Here is a 25,978-nt window from a genome sequence, read left to right as displayed (position 1 = left end):
TATGGGACACACAGTCTGGTCATGGTGATCCAGTAGGTTTGGAGTAAGACACAGGTATCTGTATTATTAAAAGCTCCACAGGTGAGTCCAATGTGCAGCCATGATTAAAAATCAATCAGAATGATTCTTCCCAAAACAGTTCTGATCATAATTTACAAGGCCCTTCATGATCAAGCTTTGCTGAATTTCCTTCTGTCTCGCAAATGCGCTGTGTTTCCTCTCAACCCTGCACCCCACACCCCACAGTTCCCTGGCTTTAACTCCTCCCATATCCTATTTTACCTCTTTGCCAGTTTCTTCCTCCCAGGGGAAGGCACCCTCCATTCCCGATTGTGTCCCTCCTCGATGTCCCCACACCCTTCTTTACCTCTCTCAGCACAGCACGTCCTGTCACTGCCTGTTTATCTACATGCTACTCCGCTAGACCAAAAGCTTAAGAAAACATACCTCTCGAATTCACAGTTGTATCTCAAGCACCACCACCAAGCCAAATACAAAGCAAGAGCTTACTAGGTGAACTAGCAGTTGATAATAAAGAAGAGACAGACTTACAACTGAGTAGTTAAAATACACAAGATGGAAAATTTGGTGGTGAAAGATTAACACAGTCCTATAGGGGGAAACCAGTGGTAAGAGCGATATAAGTTTTATCTTTACGTGACGTGGAAGACTTCACCCAGGAGACTTCCCTGAGTGTGAAGCTGAATACTGAAGGCTGAGCAGAGGATCCCCAGAGGAGAGGGGAGGCGCCACACAGAGGGAACCACATGCGCAAAGGCAGCGATGCGCAGGTTACCGAGCTGTATCAGTTTCACACCCAATGTCTCCAGCAGCCATCCCCCTTTTACAAACCTACGGTCACTCTACTTCAGGCCTTCTGCACCAGTCAGCTGACTACTGCAAAACCCTTTCCTCTGCCTCCAATTCCCCTTCCCTACTGCTGCCTAAAGTGCAGACACATAACTGTTCCCACTGCTATAAATAAATAGTAAACACATACGTAAAACCTCCTATGGCTCTCCTCTGCCATTGAACAGCCATGGCCACAATTCATACCAAAGCACCTCAAGTTTCCATGGACCCAGCCCCCAATCTACCTTTCCAATTTGTCTGTACCTCACACCAACCCCCATTCTGCCCACGAATCGGCTCTTCACATTTCCACCACACTGGACTGCTCGCCAGTTCCACCTCTCATTTTCATGTTTCCATGTTTTTACTCATTGCATTCCCTGTCTGTTCCACAATAATGCTACATAGCAAACAACCACAAACGCCAGTGGCAAACAACGATAGGCATTTATTGCTCATGCCCCTGGGGTCAGCAGCTGGGTAGTTCTGCTGATCTTGGATGGATACAATCATCAGTTGAGAACAGCAGTTCTCATTCAGGGGCAGTTTTGTCCCCCAGGAGATATTTGGCAATGTCTGCAGACATTTTTGGTTGTCACAGCTGAAGGGGGGGTGGGGGGTGCTATTGGCATTGAGTAGTAGCCAGGGATGATGCTAAACATCCTAAAATGTACATCCCTCCACAAGAAAGAATTATCTAGCTCCAAATGTCAACAGTGCCGCTATTGAGAAACTCTGCTATAGGTGTTGGCTGGCTGCTGGTTGATCTAGGATGGCCTAGTTAGGGACAATTGGGACAATTTGGCTCAGTCCGTGGCCTCTTATGCTCCAGCAGGCTGTCTTGGTCACCTTGTCATAGTGATGGCAGACATTTCACAGTTTGAGCTTCGAACTGGCACACCACCACTTCTGCCACTTTCTATTGGCCAAAGCCAGTTGCAAGGCCTCCCCAAATCCAAGCACTGGGGAAACAGACTCCACCTCATTAGTAAGAACTGCGGTCACTAGGCAAAGGATGAATATAAAAGACAGGATGGAGAACTGGTGCAATCGAACATACTAATTCTGTTTCATCTGTGAGGGAAACATGAATTAGTAATTAGAGAAGTGCTCCTGCCTCTCTGCTCCCTCTCCTTGACTTTTCTCTTTTGGCATTTATAATATTATACTTTGTGTTCCCTATGCTCAGGGTAGATAGCCAGCCAGTATGTACTGAACTAACTACTGTGGCTGGCACCCCTGTAACTGGGCTGTAGGAACTGGTTGGTTCTGTGCAGTTTTAATAACAGTTCTTAACATTTTGGTACCTACACCCTTATTTGTGTGCCTGATGATCACCCACACTGGATGTAGAGTCACTGCTTGAGTCTTCCTTGGGCGTCCAGTGCCTGGCACAGTAGCTGGCACATCATAGGTGTTCAAGAACTATTTATTGAATAAATGAAGGCATTCATGAAAAGTATAGTAGCTATGATGTGAACTTATACCTGGGATATCTGTGTTTCTATGCAGAAAATAGGAAGATTCTCCTAAAGAAACTGTTGTCAAATTTGCTCAGGTATCTGGAATTTCATACTGGTCTTCAGACTCCACCACGAAATACTGATCATTTATTCTATCATTTAAACTAGGAATGATGTTTTTGGCAGAAAATATAACTATATTCCCTGGATGCACATCCCTTCGCACACACCCACAGGAAATAATCATTAAAATAAGTTTTGAATTTTACATCTGCTAATATTGCTGTGTGCAACTTACTCACTTGTTTTGTCATCTGCTGGGCTCTCCACCCTGGCCTCACACTGGAACCACTTGGGGGAAACTTTTATGCAATAACAATGCCCAGGCCCTGATCCAGATCATTTTAAATCAAAAGCTCCCAGTGATTCTAGTGTGCGGCCAGAGCTGAGAACTGCAGGGCTGGGACTCTCCACTAGCAGGGAGGCAGTAATTATTACTGAATGCCTAGTTTAAAAAATAAAATTTGAGAAAAATCCCAAATCTCTGTAAGATTTTGCTTGAACAAAAGGCTCCAGAATTGAGCAAAATTTTGAGCAAGATGGGTTTAGATATAAATGGTACATATTACCAGGGATTATCTGTATCCAGTGAGGTTTTGGAGGCTCTTTAATCCTATATTGTTTATTTTTGTTTACAATCTTATAAGTTAAAAAAGTAGATCCCTTTTGGAAACTACATTAGAGAGAACATCTTAAATATACCATTTATACAAATAGACTGGATTAAGGCAAATGATTGTATATCAGAATATCTACTATTGAATCCCTTATATATATAAACATGGTATAAGAGCAGTTATAGCTAAAAGCACATGTTGATTCTGTAGCCACTTATGGTGGTTTTAAATTATATTCACAAACTCTTTGATGAACCTCCCTTTGAAAAATGAAGCCTAATTCTCCTCTGCTTGAGGGTGGGCTATACTAAGTGATGGGTATTAACTTTTTAATCCTAAACACAATTCATGAGATAGTGAAAATACCCTTACCATTTTATAGATACTTAACTAAGGCTCAGAGAGGCTAAGTAAGTTCCCCATGGTCACAGAGTTACTAAATGGCAGAGTCAAGTTTGAATCAAACTGTCTGACTCTGGATCCCAGCCCTTTCAGGTATGGCACCAAACCCTAAGGCACAAGGTCTTCATTGATGTGGCCCAGAGTCTTTTCTCCCAGCAGCCCTCTCCAAATGCTATGCTCCAGCCAGGCTGCTTCCTAAATGGACCCTGTTCCTACAAATTTCCATGCCTCTGCGCAAACTGCTCTCAACATACAGAAGGCCTTCTCCAGCCCGTGCTCACACCTCTCCTCACACTTACCTTCCTCATTCAACTGACAATACTTGCTCACTTTTCAAGACTCAACCCAATGTCCACCTCCTCAAAGATGCTGATCCCTACCCAAGGAGAAATGTTCATGTCTTCCTTTGTGGCTCCCAGGAACTCTGCACAGACTTGTTTCCTAACACTTTGTGACAGACTGGGGTATTGTTCGAAAACTATAAGCAGAATGTCTTTCCTTGTCCCACTGACTTTGGACTTGGCCACATTACTTGCTTTGGCAGTGGAATGTGATAGATGTGAGGCAAGTGGAGATTTGAAATCTGTTGCATGATTTGGCTGGGCTCTGGTGCACCTGTCATTCATTTGCCATGAAGGCAACATCTCCAGGTAGCTTCTAATCCAAGGAGAACATGAAGTAGACCTGAACCCAACCCACAGCCTTGAGCCAACTGCATCTAATCCAGAGCTTGAAGCAGAACCACTCTAGTTAACCCTTGAATCCATGAGCAAGGGGGAAAAAATACTACTGTTATCTGCCACTGCATTCTTGGGAGTGGTTTGTTATACTGAACTATTGTACTAAGACCTGACTAATATATACCAAAAGTTTTAATTTCATGTGTTTGTTTAGATGTCTTCAGGACTAAGAACAGTGTAACATTCTCACCGTTCTCAGAACATTAAGAGCTGTTAACAGATTTTTGTTGTTGTTAAGACAGAATTCACATACCACAATTCATCCTTCTAAAATATATAATTCAGATTTTTAGTAGCATCACTAGTATCATCGCCACTACCTAATTCTAAAATATGTCCATCACCCTCAAAAGAAACCCACAGTCATTAGCAGTCTCTTAGATTTTTGTAAATGAGTAACTTAATAAATAAAAATGTAAGAAAATTCTTAGAATTCTTATCAGAACTAGCGTGATGATATAAACATTGCCGAAGAAAAAAATGTTTGTTTTTCAGAAATATGTCTCCTCTAGCTATTTTAAGATTATTTTACAAATAGGTCATACTCATATTGCATATATTTAAAATATAAATATTTACTATTCTTTTTAACTGCTATTGCAAGACAAAGGCCACTTGGGGATTTGATTTTCGGTCTACAGATCACAGAAAGATGCTTACATTACAAGCCACAAAGCATTCGGGGGGGGGGGGGGGGAATCTCACATAGTTCAAAGCTATCAGTGAGGAAAATGTGACATAGAATCTGCATTTGTGCCAATAAAAAAATAAAAAAAAAGAAAGGAAGGAAGGAAGACTGACTGACTCTTGGTAAGTACCAAAAATAAAATCTCAAAGCTCCCATTAATACAGACCAAAGTTTCAAAATTGGCAAATCCACACGCTTAAAATATAAATGTTAAAATCCTCCAAAATGGCAGGATTGAAAAAGTATTCTTGTTGGATAAATTGACATCATACTTAGACACTGTTAGTTTTGTTTTGTTTTGAGATAACAAAGTATACTTTACAAAAGAACTATAATGACAAGCTCATTTCATTCTATTAATGGTTGAAGAGAGAAAGAAACTGTCTTATTTCAGAGATTAAATCCATAAAAGAGATGCCTTTGGGAAAATGTTTATTAAAGACTTAACCTATGAATAATGAGAGAACTAAGAAACTCATATCAAGGGCAAAATATCCTAAAAACTCAAACAATATAATTTCTACATATAGAAAAAGCATCCCAGAGCTTTGTTTTGCTCTGCTACAGGAAACTATTTAACCAAATCTAAGAAACCATCATTCTAACCACCACCATCCCCTTAAAAAAAAAAAAAGTAACCAATCAGGGAGTTTTTAAGTATCCTGACTCCGTCTAAGCTACTCAACCAATTTTATTTTTACCTTCCTCTTTCCCAGACAGGCTCTGCCCAGGACCCAGCTGCGCTGTGCCAATCTGGGTCACTCAACCAGAGGATCAGCGGGCGACAGCCGCCGCGTCCCCTTTTAGACGGGCCGCATGCCTGGGCGCCTGCAGGCGCGGGGCCCAGCATTCCCCGGCCCCAGTGCCCAGCCAACACCAACTGCTCGGTTTCCTATTTCTAGGCTTCAAGCTCCGAAAATGCATCCTTACCTGAGGAAAATGAAATTCAGTGGGGAAAACGAATCAGATGCTGGTACCGGACACTTTCATTTCTAACATTTTTTAAGAGCTGCTATTTTATAATTCAGTAAAAAGGTCCATATATTGGGAAGAAAGGAGAGTTGAAATACCCAGATGGACCTTTTTATAATTTTTCCAGCTTTTTTGAGTATAACTGACAAAATGTAAGATATTTAAGGTATACACTGTGATAATTAGATATATGCATACACTGTGAAAGGGTTCCTTCCACCTAGTTCATTAACACATCCATCCATCACCTCTCTTCTTTTATTTTTTTTTCTTTTATTGTGAAGCAGAGGGCTGAAAGTTTATATCCTCTTACCAACTTCTCCCTATTTCCCCCCACCCCAGCAACAGGCAGCCACTTTTCTACTCTTTTTCTATAAGTTTGACTTTTTTTTTTAGATTTAGCATATAAGTGATACCATGAAGTATTTGTCTTCCTTTGTCTGGCTTATTTCATTTGGCATAATGCCCAGAGTCCATGTTGTTGCAAATGGCAGAATTTCCTTCCTTCTCATGGTTGAATATTATTCCATTATACATACATGTGTTTGTGTGTATGTGTGTGTGTGTGTATATACATACATATCACATCTTCTTTATCAACTCATCCGCTGACAGACACTTAGCCTGTTTCCACGCCTTGGCTATTGGGAATAGCTGCAATGAACATGGGAGTGCAGGTATTTTTTTGAGTCCTGTCTTCCTTTCTTTGGATAAATACCCAGAAGTGAGACTGCTGGATCATATGGTAGCTCTATTTTAATTTTTTGAGGAACTTCCATACTGTTTTTCACAGTGGCTGCACCAATTTACATTCCCACCAACAATGCACAAGGGTTCCCTTTTCTCCACACCCTCACCAGCACGTGTCTCTTGTCTTTTTCATGACGGTCATTCTAACAGTGTGAGGTCATTGTCTCACTGTGCTTTGGATTCGCATTTCCATGATGATCAGTGGTGCTGTGCACCTTTTCATGTATCTGTTGGCTATCTCTGTCTTCTTTGGAAAAGTGTCTATTCAGTTCCTCTGCCCATTCTTTAATCAGATTGATTTTTTTTTTTTGCTACTGAGTTGTGTAAGTTACACTATTTTAAAATTAACACTTCAAAGTCAATCTGATTGATTCAATCACATTTTCATACCTAGAAATCAATAGAACCACCAAAACCAGTAGAACCAATTAGGTACAGGGTTGGATGCTTGACATTCAATATCTCTAAAACTGACTCTTTTCTAGTCTTATAATAACAAAAATAAAACAATCTATTAATGCCTTTTTGACCAATATCAGATTATAATTCCATGATCAACTCCAAGAACTACCCACTGTTCTGAGTTTCTATTTTAATTACTTCCTCGCTTCTCTCTATAGTTCTTATATTATCTCATTTTAATTAAAAATTGGTAACATATGTTGGTGGCCTCCTCAGCATCCACTTCCCCCAGATTTGCCTTTAGGGAATTATCCGATTCTCTGGTGGATAGCAGCAAGTACCTTTGTTAGGGATGGACTACGGCGGACCCTAACTGGCTTAAGCTAATCAACTTCTCTATTCTCCCATGGATCACGAATGAGAGACGAGTCCCCTTTCTCCACCCAAAGAATGTAAAGAGAATATAAAGACCAAAATTGCTCCTGCCCAGGCGGCCATCAAGGGGAAAAGCCTGGACTTTGTGGGGTGGGGTAGGGCAGGTGTGGATACACAACATAAAGATGGCAAAAAGTCACATAATCACAGCACATGTTGAAAGGCTGAGAAAATCCAGGTCCTTAACTGAAATCACTAAGCTGCTGAGTCAGCCTTGTCTGAAGGGGGATTTACCTTCAGACCATCACTGAGCCAATAAGCCATCTTTTTTTTTTCTAAAGCCAGTTTGAGTTGGATTTCTATTGGTTTAAATCATCAATTACTAAAACAAAACATATTGTTGAATAAAAAAATTATTAAACACAGTGTCACCTAAAACCAAATAAATAAATAAAAATTTTAACACATACAATTTACAAATCAATGGAAGCTAGAAATCAGTGGCTTATCTTGTCAGAACAACCCAAGGGTCCATCAGGCCCCCTGGGAACCCAAGTCCCCACATGCATTAGAATGTGGGGTTGAAGAGACACCTGGAGCCTCCTTTGGAGAAGATCTCTCCTTTCCAGGTGGGAGCAACTATCAAGCAGTACATTGGGTTAAGAGATTCATTTGGGGGGTTTCTTTATAAACACTGAAAACATGTCAAAAACCAACATTGATTTCCAGCATCCTTAGGTTAGCGCCAACCCATCCCCCAGCTCTTCGCTAGTGCTCCTCCTCACCAATACCCTTCAAGGACGCCCCTGAAGAGCCTGCACCACGCCCACAGCATGGTGGTTACAGCGCCAAGGAGCCAGGCTGCCTCCATCTAATGACTATGCGACTTTGGCCATTTACTTCTCTCTCTGCAAATGGGAATAATACGAGTTTGTACCTAGCTCACAGGATGGTTAAGTTGAATGTTTAGAACAGCGCCAGCCAAGCTATAAGCCCCCATAAATTTTTGTCACGTTCTTCGGTAATTTAAGGGAGTTTAGAGAAAATCTTATCACTGTCCTCCGAGAGGGAGCCAGCCATGGCCCCGGACTCGGGCCAGGCAGCACGGGGACCCTACTTTCTGCATCAGGACTGAGCAGCCCTCCCACCCCCCACTCAGCCTCCCTCTCCCTGACTCCCAAAGCCCCCCCCTTCCTGGGCTCCTCTGACTCTTTCTTTAGAGCCTTTACACAGCCAGTAGCCTCCGCCTGGATGATTTCCTGCCCCTTTTTGTTTGGCCAGTTCCTGCTCATCCTTTGGGTCTCAGTTGCAACAGCGCTTTCTCAGAGAGGCCTGCCTGCGGCCCCTCCATTGTCCACACGAGCTGCTCCTCCCTTTCTGAGCAGGCGTGACACAGGATTCTGTGTCCAGGGCCTGTGCTTTTTGGTGGAATGTAACCCCAACAGGCTGGGAGCCACATTAGCCTCATGTTCCACGGAGTTCCTAGCATGTGCTCAGTAAGTACACGATGAATGAATGAATGAAGTCCCAAACTGAGACAGCCTGGTACAAGAAGGCCACGCGTAGCAACAGGCTAGAAATCACTGATCCTCGGGCAAACCACGTACCATCAGGTATCAGTTCCCTCGCCCACAACAAATAACTGTAGTTTGTTTTGGGAGAAGACTGCCGCTTTAAGTAGTACCAAGGCACAAAATCCCCCAAAAAAATGCCCCAGGGAAAAAACTACAACATTGCACCACCTCTCCTAAGGCAGGAGGAGCTTCTTCTGAAGATGTTGTCCAAGGTCTTCTGACAGGAGATAGGAAATGTGAAGTTACTACAAAGGTTCCCTTATGATCCAATAACCCAGACTCCAAGGGTCAGGGATCTTCAAGCTTGTTGTTTTATGCATCACGATGCATCTGTGTGTATTAGCAAGTGAGTGAGACATAGTAAGACTGCAGAAAACAGGAACATCCACCTATATTTACTATAAAACAACATGCACATTCCTGAAAAGGAATGAATAATGTCCCGAAATAAAACAAATAACCAAAAACCTCATATTTTGCAAAATCACACACTAAAAAATAACAGGGCTTATGGAAAATACAGAGCAGAGACAGAATGCTCAAGAAGGTTGTAACCAGAACACTAACAAAAACAATAAGAAAACTGAAAATTGCCAGCACAGATAAAAATATATTTTCTCTTTTCTATTACAGAATAAATATGGGACTTTCACCACAAAGGTGGGACAGCGGAAAGGGGGCAGGATGAAAACCATGCAGGGAAAGCCTGAGGCTGCCACATTACAGAGAAAAGAAAAAACACAGGAAGATCTGGGATAATTAAACCTGGCAGTAAGCACAAAGCCAAATGGAGCTCAGAGCAAGAACAAGGAATGGTTGCCTCCCTGGTTCACTTGTACCAGCCTACTTTGCTTTCAACTACTGCTATTTGGTGATGCAAAATATATTTTTTCAATTATAGTTCACATAACAATAGTATATTAGTTTGAGGTGTACAACATGGTAATTAGACTTTATATACTTTATGAAGTGAGGTGCTAAGAAAAATCCCACCAGAACCATTGCAACTTGTGCCTTACACAGCATCATCCCCTATTTTCTAATTGCACAGGTGGTAATTAGCACCACAGAAAAAATAAATTAGAGCACAGCCAACTGTATCTGCTCAGAATACCAGGGGCCCATGCCAGGGGAGAGGGGAGCTGCAGCCAGGAGGTACCCCATGGGAAAGGCAAGAGAAGAACCAGCGTGAGGGGCACCGTTTGAGGTCCTGGGAGCCACATCAGATGGGAATCCTGACCAGCCTGACTGCCAGTCTTAACATGAGTGGAACTTACTGGAACAGGCAAAGAAGAAAACCTTAACCTGGAGCAGTGGGCAGCAGATGTCTGTTACACAAGGACGAAATAGATGGCAAATACAGAGCACCTATCACAACGCCTGGCAGGGAGACACACTAACTACATGCTTTCCTTCTTCCTGTGACTAATAATTTCCGTTCTTAATCTCGGTGTCAGGACTATTGGAACAGAGAGGGGGAGCCAGGTCTCAAGCAAGGGGAAAGAGCCTGGTGAAGAGAAAGGGAGTAAAAATAGTCCCACACATTGGCAATGGTCATCCTCCTATAAGGGTTTTTCATCACAGTCCTAACCACGCTGCCAAAATTCATCTTTCTAAAAACATTGAAAGGGCTCTAGTTTCAGAGCATGTGTTCAGGAGCCCTAGAGGTGAACTGATTCCTAGCAACCAACAGTACCATGCACAAAAAAGATGCTCAATAAACAGCTGTTAAGGGAAAGAGGAGGGAGACAAAGGGGGGTAGTGCATCTGCTTGGTTAGACAGTTAGGTTGGGATCATGATATTTTTAGGAGTTTTGCTTTTTCTTTCTAGAGCATAGCAGTCACCAGCCCAAGTTCAAACACTGGAACGAAACTGCCTGGGTTCAAATCCCAGCCCTGCCACTTATTGGCTATGTAACTTCAGGCAAATCAGTGGACATTTCTGTGTTCCAGTTTTCTCATCTGTAAAATGGGCATAAAATGGTGCTTATCTTAAAAGCACCTTATGTGCCAGGCACTGTACCAGGTGATAGATAAATACAGATATATAGATATAGATATATAGATATATCATGGCATGATATACATACATGTCATCTCATTATATATGTGTGTGTGTATATACATATACATTATATATATATATATAATCATGTCATTAACTCAAACAAGCACCTAGATCAGCAAAGACACATGAAAAGTACTCTAAAAGTGTATGTTAACTAATATTATTTTTATTTGGCACTGCACTAGCCACTTTATTGCTTTACATTATCACATTCTGTCAACTCTTGCAATATGATGAGTCAGGCTTCCACTTGTCACCACCTCTCCTTTGTGACATCTTGCAAAGTTCCTGAGGAAACAGGCGGCAACCACATCTGTTGGTTGATGACAACATTCAGCTCCACAAGCTCCTTTTTTAATTTTCCATGAGAAAGGCAGAGAGGATGCTGTTTCTCAGTGTTTCCATTGGGCCATGACAGTTAATGGTCATAGCCATGATCATTTATCAATACCAGCTACTAGTCATTAGTTTTGGTGGGGTACTGTCCTTTTAAAAAGACCTAATAAGAACTCACGTAGGAAGCCACTATAATAAAAACTCTTCAGTGTTTTTTCTTTTTGGATATCCTGTAATTAGAAGTACTCTGACCTTTCGCTCATATTAAGAAATGGAATTACTGAACTCCTACAGCAGGTGAGAAAGCGGAGGCTGGCTGACTGCTCTGAGGAGAGAAAGAGAAGGTGAGAGTCCCAGGGCAAATGCTGGGGCATGTTTATTTAAAACACAGAGGTGTTTGCTCTCCAATCAGCCCTGCAAACAGGAACTCCAAGTGCAGTGATCCCTACACCAAGCCAACCTGAGAGGAGGGTTGGCCTCCTAAATAATTCCTTCAACTGATACCACCTAACTAAGAGCCAACAGTAGAATCACTTTCCAAGTGTCCAATCACTGACTGTCTCCAGGCAACTACAGGATAAACTGCTTTTTTAATCAGTCTTTAAAAAAAACAAAACTGCTTTGCTTCCTGTGAGGGCAGCAACAGTCTATTTTCTCTGCCACAGCAGAGTCCAAGTGCCAATCGGGCAATTATAGCTGGGCACAGGCTCGCTGAGGCATCTCTCGGGCAGTGGGTGATGTGGTATGGGGCCCTAACAGGCAGCAGAGGGGATAAACCAAGGAGAGGTGGGATGATGCCTAAGACCCAGTCCTTCGCCACAGGAGCTCTGGGGTTCATCAAAACAGGTAGATTCTACACAACCATACATTCATCACACTGAAATATGACAACTTTTCTGAGGTTAATATGAAATGGCAGGTGTGCACATAGCAGGAAGGATTAATGGGCCTACCTGGGAAGCAGGGAACCCACCTCAGAGGCGTATTTAGACTCTGTCTTGAAAAAATCTGTCCCTGGAGAAGTAGAGAAGGGGCACTCCAGGGTGTCCCTACCTTGACACCCTGACTCCTGAGGAACAGAACCCAGACTATGACCTGGGGACATTGCGGCCTCCCCTGCATTCAGGAGTGGCCATGTTACTGAATTTCTGAGCAAAAAAACGGAAGCTGAAGTGTTGTTAGAATTTTCTAGAAGGCATCTTATAAGGGAAGGATGCACTCTTCATGTTCCATTCCTCCATCCCGCTTCCTGAAAAGGTGATACAACAATGAATCTTCAGCAGCCACGTTGCACCATGAGGCGGTGGAGTCTAGAAATGATAGATCTGAGTGTTGAAAGAAACCTAAATCACAGATCTCCAGAAGTTATAACTTATGGGGCTTCCAAATGGCATGTGACTTTATTAATTTATAAAGCCCCTCCTTTTAGAGGAATTTGGGGGCAAATTCCCCAATCAAAGGACATCTTTGGGTCCCACCCAAAGTCTCACGTGAAACTGCTCTACTGCCTCACTGAAAAAGCAGGCAGGTTTCACACAGCCCCTTCTTACCTCCGAATGGAGTACAGCCACTACAGCCCTTATTTTGTATAAGAATTCCAACCCCAGATATTCCAGGCTCAAATATGAATCCCAAATCCTCTCTGCCATTTCTCCTAGAAGAGTTTGTTATTTATCTGGCCCTTGGTCCTAAGAGGTGCGGTGGATCATCATACAAACCCTATTCTGAGTGACCTGCAAGAATATTCTAGAATCTTCTGACTCAGCTCCCTTCCCTGCCCCCTGCCCTCCCACACATACACCTTCAACACACCTGGAGAATTTCAAGAGTGTTTCTACTTTTTTTCAAAACATAATCACAATAAAAGTATGTATTGCAAGCACACGAAAGCCCTTACCTCAATAAACGAACATCAAACTTATTCCCCTGCTCAGCACCCTTCAAGGGTCCTAGCTTAAATATTATTTTCACTCTGAGTCCCTGCCTGCCTAAAATATTTTCTCTTAACCCCCGCCCCCCATTTTTGTCTTCACAGCACTTAATCCCAATTTGTAACTATGCATTTATCATTTAAGCTCTCTGCCTGCCCCCTACTACATTGTGCGTTTCAGGTGGGCAGGCACTATGTTTATTTTGTTCACCATCTAACCCTGGTTCTTAGGACCATGCCTGGCACACTGCTGGAGCAGAGTAAACACTTTTCAGGAAATGAATTTTTAAATTTGTTTAAAACACTTTCACATATTGATGCTTATTTGCACCACTAATGCTTATTTTTAGTGTTTACACAGACCTGAGCTAACAAATGAGTGATAGCCAAGCATTCCACATAATAATTTTCATATTTTAAACCACTTGATTAAGGCTATCCTAGCCTCCATTAAAATAAAATACTTGCTCGAATATCTTTTTTTTTTAATATCTCTTGGGGAGGAAAAGAGAACTGTGTACTCATCACAATAAATGTAACTTTAATTCCTCACTTGGTGCACCCACTTGGTAAAATATGAAGCTGAGAATTTTTTTAATAATGGAAATAAAAAAGCCACAAGCCCTTCTGCCCTTGACCTTTATCTAAAAAAAAAAAAAAAAAAAAAAGTGCAGGTCTATTCTTACATGGCCTCCTAATGGGCTATTTAGGGACAGATGGGTGGGGTAGAGGCCTAACTGTTAAGGTTGACCAGGAGGCCAGCTGCATTGCACAGCGGCTGCACCAGAGAAATATCCCAGGCAGAATGCAGAGCCCTGGACACATGGAGCTTTCCCAACCTAACCGATATTTAACTCGTAAGGTCCCAGGAAAGACAGAAGGATACAGTTTTGCTGACAGTGTAAGTTTAGTGGAAAAGGCGTCTGCCAAGATATTCTTCAGGTACATGTTATATGACAATGTCACCTCAATTTTCCCCCTTATGCCAAAGATAATTCCCTGAGATCTGATGGCCATCCCATCAGCACTGGCTGCACGAGGACATCTCTCTGGAAGCGTTTTCAATACGAGAAACATGGAGTTTTACCACCGCAGAAATGAACTCCAGGACATCATTCTTCCTTGCAGAGAGAGATGCAACATCTCCTTGTGTCCAGGCAGAAGTCCTTTTGTCATTCTGTTGTTCTTTTTATTTTTAAAGAGCTACTTCCCCCCCCCCCACTTTATTTAGTATCCTTCTAGTTTAGGCTATTTTTCTATTTCCAAATCACTTAAAAACAACACTGTTATCTTTTCCTCTCATGTAGTCACACTGAAGTCATCCTTTTTCCCACCCTAAACTCCCGCCCAAAAAAGATTATATCTGATACCTTTCTTTTGCTTTAAATGTGAACACACACACACACACATACACACAGAGAGAGAAACAACACATCCTGAGGAACAAATGAGGGGAAATATTATAAAATTGTATTGTACAGTTTTCTAAGTCACAGAACAGTGAACTGGGCTTAAAAAGAAAATCTAGTTCCAATGAGAGTAGTTTAGCCAAAAATCAACCAGTGTTAAGTGAGTCAGTCCTCAATCATGAGAGTGAAGGCCAAAATGATTAGGGTTAGGCTGGAATGTAGGTGACAGGGATGCCGACGACAAGCCAAGATTCCCAGAAGTCACAGAGCTGCTTTGTTCAGCCCCTTCGGTTCTCCAGGATGGGACCTGGAGACCTGCGGGAGAGGCTGCCAATCTCCTCTCCTGAAAGAACCTGCCTCTTGGCTGAACTCAACAACAGAGCTGTTCCCAGGTGAGATCTTGTCCAGATGGGAGAACTCTCAGGTAAAGGTGACAGAGCTGTGGTAAAGGCCTCCGACAGATGTGCCAACAACGCTTAAACTCATCAGCACCAAGAAGAGATATCCCTTCACTCCCATGTTTGCAGAACAAAAGGGACCACACAGGTACTAGGTCTTTACTCAGACACTCTGGGGAATGTAAAATATAGAATATTGCACCTCCTCCATTAGGAAAGCACACATGGACTCCGCATTTATTCATGCCCAGGAGAAACAGGCTTTGGAGATAAGACTCTATATACAAGAGAGCCATGGTCCCTAATACCATAAACATAAGATATTCTGGAATATATGTCCTCTAAAGAAATAATACGCTAATGAATCTGCAAACTTAAATAAAAATTAAAAACAAATTACTTACCTACTGGACATTTGCCCTAATAAAACTTCAGTGGAGTGATTGAGGGCTGTGGCAATAACAACGGGAGACAGACACCAGATTCTAGCAACCCTGAGCTACAGACAACCCAATGCCCAGTTCTGTCTGAGCAATGTGAGGTTGGAAGGCAGCACCCAAAGCTGGGCGGCTTGATTCCACTTCCCTGAGGGCCTGGGTGGCACCACCTCCTTGGTTTCCTGCTCCCCACCCAATGCAACACTGAGGTGGTCTGTCCAAGTGAGGAGAGCCCCTCTGTCCTGCAGCTGAAAGAGATAAACTATGGGAAATCCACATCCTGCCTCCACATATTGGGGCGGGGGGGGGGGGCAGGCCTCTGCACAGTGACAGGATCTGAAAGCTCAGCTTAGTCCTTAAGGTGGGAAGCAATCTCAGGGATCATATAACAGGACTGCAAAGCCTGCCTGGGTTCAAATCCCAACTCTAACAAGTACTTACTGACTAGATGACCCTAGACTGGACAGTCTCCTAACTCCTAAAAGGCCCAATTTCCTCAACTATAAATTTTGAATATCTGGATACATATATTTGTAGAAATTAAGAAAGGAGGCTGTGAATTAAAGTCCTAGCTCTGCCACTTATGTGTGACTTTGAGCAAGACAACTGCTCAGAACCTCAATTTTCTCATCTGTAGATAGGGATAAATACTGGTACTTGTTTATATAGGATTAATGAACACATAGACTTTTTAGCCCAGTGCCTGACTAAAAAGTCTATGTATTCGTAGATATATGTCATACATATTCATAGATATAGATATATAGGTATTCATAGATATAGATGTATATCAGCTTTTTCACTTGAAACCTATATAATCTTACTAACCAATGTCACCTCAATAAATTGAATTTTAAAAAATACATATTAGCTTTTATCCATGATCATTCACTTCATTACCATCATTATCATTATCGTGTTACCCCTAACTATGACACTTTTAAGTTTCAGAATGGTCCAAAGCAAAAAGAGTAGCTGCCAGGCCAGTTTCCAGGAGCTGCCTGGTCCCACCCCACACTGACTGCCACCCATGGAGTCAGAGCCAGATGTCTGCATCATTGCTCCATTGTCATCCGTCAGCAAAGAGCAGGGGGCTGAGAGATACAGTTGCTGGGAACACATGTCCCACCCTACCCCTTCCCGGTGGCCAGAGCTCAGTCTGGCCATTTGGACCTCACTTGATGCAAACTCTGTTTCCAGGGAGATGGTGGAGCAGAAAGTGCCAGCTCCACCTCCCCTTCCACTTCCCCTTTCCCCAAATCTGTGGGACCTCACTGTTCTCCCACCACGTGACAGCATTGTGTCACAGCAGCTCTTGTATACAAACAAGCCAGACTATTTAAATGTCATTGTGAGAGAGACGCTGCCTGCTCTACTTTGCATATCTATTCAGACCCCTACTCCTTTCTTGATCAAGCCAGAAAAATAGTTTTTCTTCCTCTCCCTCGGCTCTCCATGCAGACCTGGAGAACCATATGCCAAGCTACATTTCTACTGTATAAAATGTGAGTCATCAAGTTCCTACAGAGATGGAGAATTGGAATGACTGCATAACTTATGGCATATGTTCACTCATCATTACATCGCAAATGTCATATGTTGCTGGCCACTAAATACTAGATTCTCCCAAAGGCATCTCATAAATTCTCCCTACTGCCAAACATACAACGTTTTTTCGTCTTGGAGAGCTAAGGTACCGTTGGTGTTTTTAATCTTCAAAATCAGGTCCCAGTTGAATAAGAAAACAATTCTATGTGGGCAGGGAAATTGACCCGCGATGATGACCTGCAACTCGTTCCCACTCATGTGAAATATGGATTAGGTCACAAATAAGATTACATCCATCACCAAGCCCCACAAGAATGCTGTGATTAAAGTTAAAGGAGTCCAGAAACGTCTCAAGTTGAGAACTAAGACTGAGTTGGGCTGAAATTTCCAACCCCTCCCTAAAGACTTGGCAACCTGTTCCCAATCACAACTGAGACCAAGTCGAAGGGACATCTGTTTCCAAGTGTTTGGCGTAGCAGAGAACTACAGATTAGAAATGAATATTGGGGGGGGGCATGAAAATTAGAATCATCTACCTGCTCACAAACCCCTGTAACTCAGTAAAAACCATCAGGGAAAAAGAAAAAGAAAAAAGGGAAGAATGAAAGGCAGGGAGGAAGGAAAAAGGAAAATAAATGGGAGAATTATTCTTTTCCCTGCAGGAGTTGAGATTTCAGTGAACAAAACACTGCTACATTTGAGATGAATATTCAGACAGCCACTCCGTGGCTAATGATTTAATACTGAATCATCTGCAAGAGAAGAGGCAGAGAGCATTCTGCTTGAAGTTTGTTAACAAAGGTTATGCATTAAACTTAAATATTCAACATACTATGGAGGCTCCATTTTCTAAGCCTTAATGGACTACCAGGACCATTTTATCAGTAGATATCACATGTTTTCTTTTGATCCCTAATTTTCTTTTAATGCACATTAGAGTAACATGTAGCATCTATTAACTTCTAGTCCACGTATCCAGAGTTAACACGGTAAAGATAATAGAATGAAATCAGTAGGTAATTGAATTATGTTTTTTACACTAGAAACTTAGGGTTCTGAAATTTTTCTTTCAAAATCAGTTCTGATTATTAACAATAGCAGTAATAGTCATAGCAATGCAAGTAGTGGTGATGCTAGTAGTACTAGTAATAAAAATGGTCGTAGGAAGACTAAGAGCAGTAGTAACATTACTGATAATAATAATACTAATCATTACTTATACAGGACTCCCTGAGTATTAGGTACTATTCAAGAATTTTAAATATAGTATTAATTTATTTATTCCTCATGTCACTCCTATGAGGTAGGTAAGCTATTATTAGTACTCCTGTTTTAACAGGTGCTTTCAACACTATCTCTTTGTTATTTCTGTTGTTAACAACTAGAGCTAGTTTTCCGGGAAAATATTTAGAACTAAAAGGAGAGGAAACACAGCCTACCCAAGGTCACACAGCTAGAAGGCAATAGACCCAGCATTCAAGCCCAGGCTGCCCAGTCCCAAAGTCTGACCTCCTAACCACTGTGCTGTACTCACTGCCCCTGTGCTCAGGAAGGTCTTCTAGAAAAGGAACGTGGAAGGAAGTCAGGCCCCTGCCTGCTGGTAGTCAGAGTTAATGCTTGAAGTTTGCCGTTTGCTTTGAGTCTCCCCAAACCCACATTAAGACACGCAGCCTGCTCCTACAGCTCTAAAAAGGCAGTGGAAGTATTACTGAACTGTTCCCACATGGTCTGTGACCTCCATTAGGGCTTTCACCTTTGCCGGCTAAGGCAGAAGCTGGGGGGGGGGGGGCGGCAGTGAGGTGCAAGCAAGGTTCCCAGGCCACCATTTCCTGCCCAGTAACACAGTCCTCAAATAGCCAAGGCTGCAGGCCCAGAAATTCCTCACTAACAAGCTGTCTCCCAGACCTTGTTCCTTTACTCGAGGAAGACTAAGGACTGGGGAGGAGAGACAAGTGGCAAGGTTTGTTTATTAACCTGCTGCACCCAAGGGAACATTTTTCTGAAATGGTGAAATTCTTGAGTACTCAAAAGAAAAAGAGAAAAAAAGCCTGTGGGAAATTTAATCACCGACTGAACAGAAGTGAAAAACAAAGCCCTGCCAATGAGGATGTTGCCGAAGACAATGGGGCCCCTAAAGGAGATGCAATTGTCTCGAGATAACGATCCCCCCGGGAATGCAGCTCCCACTAAGTACGACATTATTGCTATATTAGCCCAGGAATCTTTGTTCACCCGGCAACTGCCCGCAGAACCATCTGTTACTGCTCCTGGGTTCCCCTGGTTTGCAGACACAGCATTTACATTTCAAGAGGAACCTCGGGGAGGGGGGGTCTCTATCTCTCCCATGAGCAAATACCTTTTTATACACCCTGGGAGGGGAAGCTATTCCTTTCCCTGAAACCGAACTCCTCAATGGAAAGGAGATAGGCCGCTTCAATAATGCACACGCAGAGCAGAGTGCCCCGGCCCCTTTCCTAAAGCCACACATGCCCCATGCGGTCTTCACATTCTCCAATCGTAAAGTATCAAGAAAAATGCCAAACTGTATCTATGGCCTGAGGGGACTCTACTTTATTAAGGAAGCCCTTCTCTTTTTTTTAACCATAGAACCAAGACAAAAGCTGATATTCTATACTGCATAATATAATATTTAGCTTGAAATATACCACCACTTAAAAATAGACTGTGATCTTCTGGGCTGAAGGAGATGTTTTAGATCTTGATCTAGGTGGGGGCTAGAGTAATATAGACATGTCAGAACTTGCAGACGTGTGCACTTAAGATTTGTGCACCTTCCTGTATGTAACTTAGACCACTACACATTTTTTAAAGCAGATTGGGTCAGTCACTCACAATTAAGAAAACTGGGAATAAACCACCTGCCTTCAAGAATTGCAAGATTGCTCTGCTCTGAAACCCTCCCCTCACCACCATCCACATCCTAAATATCTCCTGAGAATGAAGTTCAAGAACATGAAAAATACAGTTCAACTCTTAACTAAGCCAGGGACTACAAATGTCTCCTGTGTGTTCTGTGAGCCCAAGTATGCAGCACACACAGAGCACCTGTCACACCCCAAGCCGTTCCAGCCACATATCAAAAATAAAAAGCCAAAGTCTTTTTCTCATCTGGTCATGAGCTATCAAATTATGAGGGACGTGATTGGGGCTTTTAGCAATACAGCCCGGGATTTATTCTTCTGCTTATTTAACCCTATTTTTAAATAGATGTTTCTAAACTCCGCCTAACACTCTTGCTTGCACGAAGCAGGTTAACCCTGGAAGGCACAGGCCTTAGGTGGAGCACTCGAGCAGCATTAAGTGAGCGTGGTATCCGCAGGCAGGTCAGCAGGTTTAAATCTGTACCATGGCAGCTCTGTTACCCCAGCAGCATCTTGAGATCTGCGGTGCCACAGGGGGGTGTCGCTAAGTAACAGTCTGAGCACTAACAGGCTTCACCGTGGCTGGGTCATGACTTAGCGGTACATTTCTTCCTTTGAACTACCAGCCAAGGAAGGTTGCCTCTCCCTGAGGAAAAGAGGGTCAAATTCGCTTTCTGCTAAGCCTCGAGAAAGGCTGACCAGAGAAACAGGCTCATTGCACGGATCCCTGGGGGTCCCCTTTACCCCCTCCCCACCGGACACGCCGTCCCGGGAGCGCAGGGCCACCGAGCTGCACCGACAGACAGACATCGAGAGTCAGCATCAACCAGCGAGCGCTTCCTGGACCGAGCCGAGAGCTTCAGTGATTTCCCTGGCCTGCCACCGAGTCACTGAAGACGCGAAATATGCCCACGGGGCCGGGCACCGGCGCCTGGGAGCCCGCCCCCTCGGGGCTGGGTGCGGGCTGCCAAGGGCTGGGCACCGTCTATGCGGATGGCGCGCTCGCCGGCGGGTCCTGCAGGTTCCCCGGCCCACTGCCCTGTGCCAGGCTCACACCTGACCCGGTGCCAGCAACCCAGCCAGAGGCTCCGGCGTATGCGCTTCCGTGCAGACACTGCCGGAAAGGCAGGGAGGGGGGCAAAAAGGCGGAAGGTCGGGCCGGGGAAGGACCCCCGAAACGCGGCTCCCGCGAGGACTCGGGGGCTCGCGCTTTCTGCGCCTTTGCGGCGCTTCTGCTCTCATTGCGCTTCCACTGGCGGCGCCTGGAAGCGGCAGGAGCCGAGATTTGCGCGGCTGGCGGGCAGGAGGATGGAGGCGCAGGAACCGCTTCCTGCCCCCCGCGCGCACAGCTAGACTGCAGTGTCCCCCATTCGAGCTCCCCCTCGCCCGAGACTCCGGTGCCAAAGCGCCAGGGGAACCGCAGCTCGCCCGAGGCCCCGGCGGGCGACCCGAAGCAGCTGGCAAAAGAAAGCGCGCGGGGCGGGGGGGTGGAGGGGGCAGGCTGGACCTGCCGTCCCTGCGAGTGGGGGTCCGTGGCTCCCGGAGCCCCTGCGAGGCCACCCACCAGCCGCGGGCACCTACCTCGATCCACTTCTGCGCCTCGGAGAAAGCAGGCTCGGGGGGCGGCTCGGGCTGCAGGGGCTGAAGAGCTTCCAGACCGAGAGCGGGACAAGCCATTTGCGAAGCCCCGCGTCCGCTCGAGCGCCGGGCCGCCGGGACGAGGTCGGCAGCCTCCGTAGCCGCCGCAGGAGCGCGCTCCCCGCCCCTTCCCGCCGGCGCGCTCCCCGCGCGCTCTCCCCTCCCCTGCCCGCCCCGCCCCGCGCAGGTCCCCGCGGGGAGCGGCCTCGCGGCTGGAGGACACCGCGGCAGCTGCTCCCTGCGCCGCCCGGCTCGGCCGCGCCGCGAGTCGGGAGCGAGCGCGGAGGCGCCTGGAGGCCCCTCCGCTCCCCACCTTCCCCGGCCGCTCCGCCCCCGCCGGGGGTGCTGGGGGGGAGGGGGTGTCAGCTACCGCCTAAAAATAACCGAGAGGGAGCGCCGGGTGTCTCCCTCCCTGCCCACAGCGGGACCGGGAGAGGCACTGGGCCCCGAGGGGCGAGGAGCTGGACGGGCCGCACCTGGGAGACGCGGGAGCGGGGCGCACGGCTCCCCAGGGAGCCCGCGCTGCCGGAGCCGGGCGGGAGGGCGCGGGGAGTGGGCGCGCCGCACCTGCTGTGGCTCCTTCTGCAGAAGTGGGGACCAGAGGGCAGCCCTCTGCCCCGGCCCCGGGAGCGTTCGGTCACCTGACCTTTTGTGAGAAAGACGACCCTGATCAGCCTTTTTCTGCCCAGGCGGGCTACCTGCGTCCCAGCCTGTTCATTCATTCCTCCCATATGTATTTGTGTCCTGGTGTAGTTGCTGAGGACCCAGAGATGAAAAAAGAAAGGACACAACTGGAAGTCCCAGCCTTCAAAATAATTACATCATAGAGGGAATTGGGGGTGGGGGGCAGACAACGTGTAAAAGAAAAGGTCACTGTGGAGAGTGATACATAGTAAGACAGAGGGGGACCTGGGAAGAGAGAGGGTTGGCTAACCTCATGACCTCCACCTGGGAGACTCACCAGTGTGTCCCGGTTCCTTCAATGGGAGGAAGGCAGGAAGGAGAGAGAGCAGGGGGTGGAGGGGAGGGAAGTGGGGCATTTATGCCCCCCTTACTGCAAAAGTCAGGGGATTCTCGGTGCCATTCAGCTGAAGGCTGCATACAGCTCTGTTTGGGGCCTCTGAAGGTTTCCTGTCTCCTCTTGTCACACCCCACGTCCCCGGGCCTGGCGATGGTAAAGGCTTCCCCCTCCCATTCTGGTTTCCCCACCTGCCCACTTCTCCTAATGGTCTCTTAATAAATTCTTCTCAGCTGCCTTCTCTTTTGCATGAGAGCCCAACTGATGACCAGGGAAGTTTTTCTGACAAGATGATATGATGAGGTGAAATAAATGGGAGAGATGTTAACCAGACTACAATCTAGGGAAACATTGCCAGATGGGTGCAAAGGACTTCGGGTAGGAACGAGCTTGGTGGGGATCAAAGACCCCAAAGACTGGAGCTTGGAGAGGAAAGAACAGGTGGGAATAACAGCATGGGAGAGGCAGGCCAGGTTCCCTGGAAGGCGGCGGGGTGGGCGTTAATGCCCGACCACAGTGAGGATCTGTTGCATGGGCCTCCACCCGTGAGCTCAGTGCTGGGTATATAATAGCTCCGTACTCTGCGCTAACTTAGAGCCAGTGGATGCACATTTTAGAACGGCTGCTGGCAAGATGGGTGGGACAGCAAGTCCATGGGTGCCTCAGCAGCTAAGTCTCTGTTCCCCATTCAGAATCCAAGTTTAGCCTTTGCCCAATTCTGCTGCTTTAATAGGGGGAATGGAACAAAAAGCAGACCTGAAATTCCACCATTACCAGCTTTGGAGTCAGACAGCCTTCAATTTATTTACTTTTAAAACACTTATATGGCACTTGCCTAGTGCCAGGCACTGTTCTAAGTGTATTACAAATAACTGACTAACTCATTCCGTATTCCAACCCTGTAAGGTAGGCTGTTATCATCCCCGTGAGGAAACCGGGGGACGGAGAGGGGTGTCATGCAGCTGGTGAGCAGTGACGTCCAGATTCAAGCCCAGACAACCTGGCGCCAGATCTGCTCTTAACCTCACATCAAGCTGCCTTGCCAGCCCCAGTCCCGACTCTGCCACTTACAGTTTGTGCCTCAGTTTCTTCATCTCAGATGAGGTTGAAATGGCAACATTTCAGCATCATTGTGAAGAGGAAACAGTATTTCTGAATTGGAAAGAATGAGAGGTGGGCCTGGCAAATAGTGTCCAGTATAGGCCAGATGAACATCCCTTCTGCCCTGCCTTCCAAAAAAGATGGGACGGGGGAGAAGTTAGAAAGAAGGCTAAGGAAGGCAAGTGGAAGAAAAGGGCTAATAAAATATAGTCAGAAGATGACCGCACCTTCAAGGATAAACATGGCAAAGTAATTCACAAAACGACTCCAGCATACTAGCACAAGATGCCACACTATCACAGGTCAGGCTCCATTGTGTGGAGCAAATACAAGGAGGGGAAGCGAGGTGACCTAAATGACATGTCTGAATCCATTTGAAAATGAGTATTAAAATTAAATCCACAATATCTTTAAAATATGCGCTATTGAAGTTGGCATTCAAACCAAAACATTTTTTTTTTTCTTTCAGTGAAAATACTTATGTCTTTTAAGGTTTATAATCACAAAGTAACCTCTGTTTTTTCTGAACTCTATTACCAATAACAAATTCATGTAGGTTACCAAAGACCCAAAAACTTACAACCATAAGAGAATTCAACCCTAATGCCATTATCAATATATTTTACATATCATTGTTAAGCACCTACTATGTGTAAGAGAATGTACTACCATCAGAAGAATACAGAAAGGGACACAGACTTTTCCCTTTAGGAGGTAATAATTTTGTTTGCGAAATGATATTTTCATTTCTATACAATGTAGTTTTCAAATACAAATGTAATATATGTCCATTGGAGAAAATCTGAAAGATACAATGAAGAAAACATCCAGAAGAAATCCCACAATTCAAAGATGATCACTATTTAGGGAGCAACATTTTGACTGGAAAAATTAACTGTAAAACAAGGTACTCTATGATAAATGCCAACTGGGAGATACAGTGTATTCAAAGAGCATGGATTTTTTTGTAATAGATTTATTGAGATATTATTCACATACCATGCAATCTACTCATTTAAAGTGTACAATTCAGTGTTTTTAGTATATTTCCAGAATTATGCACCGCCAACACATTTAATTTGGACTATTTTCATCTCTCCAAAAAGAAATCCCATACCTTCTAGTAGTCATCCCCCAAACCTCCCATTCCCCTGAGCCCTGGCAACCACTAATCTACTTTCTATCTCCATAAATTTGCCTATTCTGAGCATTTCATATAGGTGGAATCAGACAATATTAGGCCTTTGTGTGTGGATTCTCACGTATCATAATGTTTCCACCCATGTTGCAGCATATATCAGTACTTCATTCCTTTATATGGACAAATAATATGCCATTGTATGGATATACCACATTTTGTATATTCATTCACCGGTTGATAGACACGGGTTGTTTCAACTTTTTGGTTATTGTGAATAGCATTGCCATAAACACTCATGTACATGTTTTTGTGTGGACGTATGTTTTCATTTCTCTTGGGAGTATGCCAAGAAATAAAATTGCTGGGTCATATGATAATTCTGTGTTTAACTGTTTGATAAACTACCAGAAAGTTTTTCAAAGTGGCTACACGATTTTACATTCCCACGGCAGTATGTAAGTGTTCCAATTCCTTCACATCCTTGCTAACACTTGTTATTGTCTGACTTTTTGACTAAAGCTACCCTAGTGGCATCTCATTGTGATTTCAGTTTGTATTTCCCTGATGACTAATGATATTGAGCATTTTTTCATGTGCATATTGGTTATTTGTACATCTTGGGAGAAATGTCTATTCAGATCCTTTGTCCATTTTTAATTGAGTCATTTCTCTTCTTCTTATTGAATTATAAAACTTCTTTTTGTACTCTAGATAGGAGTCCCTTATCAGATATATATGATTTGCAAGTATTTTCTCCCATTCTGTGTGTTGACTCTTCACTTTCTTGATGCTGTCCTTTAAAGCACAAAAGTTTTTCTTTTAAAAATATTTTATTGATTGAGAGAGAGAGATTTGTTATTCCACTTATTTATGCATTCATTGGTTGATTCTTGTATGTGCCCTGACCGGAGATTGAACCCTCAACCTTGGCATATTGGGACAGCGCTCCAACCAACTGAACTACTTGGCCAGGGCTGAAGCACAAAAGTTTTTAATTTTGATGAAGTCTAATGTATACATTTTTTTCCTTTGTTGCTTATGCTTTCGGTGTCATATCTAAGACAGTATTGCCTAATCCAATGTCATGAAGATTTATGCCTGTGTTTTCTTCTAACAGTTCTATAGTTGGTCACTCTTACATTTAGATATTTAATCCATTTTTAGTTATTTTTTTGTA

At 44.3% G+C, this 25,978-nt stretch overlaps 1 protein-coding gene across 6 annotated transcripts in view; it reads right to left on the bottom strand.

Annotated features, from left to right (window-relative positions):
* LIMCH1 (LIM and calponin homology domains 1) overlaps positions 1-21,696 on the bottom strand; it is a 299,516-nt gene extending 277,820 nt beyond the window's left edge. For 4 of the 6 annotated variants that reach the window (XM_081146866.1, XM_081146874.1, XM_081146867.1 and 1 more), the window contains exon 1: positions 21,485-21,693. In XM_081146866.1, coding sequence (XP_081002992.1) covers positions 21,485-21,580 — 96 coding nt within the window. In that variant the 5' untranslated portion in view covers positions 21,581-21,693. Of the gene's footprint in view, positions 1-21,484 lie in introns of all 6 variants that reach the window. The other 2 variants (XM_081146873.1, XM_081146868.1) reach the window with 1 other exon arrangement.
* Between the last annotated feature and the right edge of the window lie 4,282 nt (positions 21,697-25,978).

This window comes from Miniopterus schreibersii (genome assembly GCF_964146895.1).
Source record: "Miniopterus schreibersii genome assembly, chromosome: 1".
NCBI lineage: Eukaryota > Metazoa > Chordata > Mammalia > Chiroptera > Miniopteridae > Miniopterus > Miniopterus schreibersii.
The sequence above is the reverse complement of the archived record's forward strand: the minus strand, read 5'-3'. Positions and strand labels throughout refer to the sequence as shown.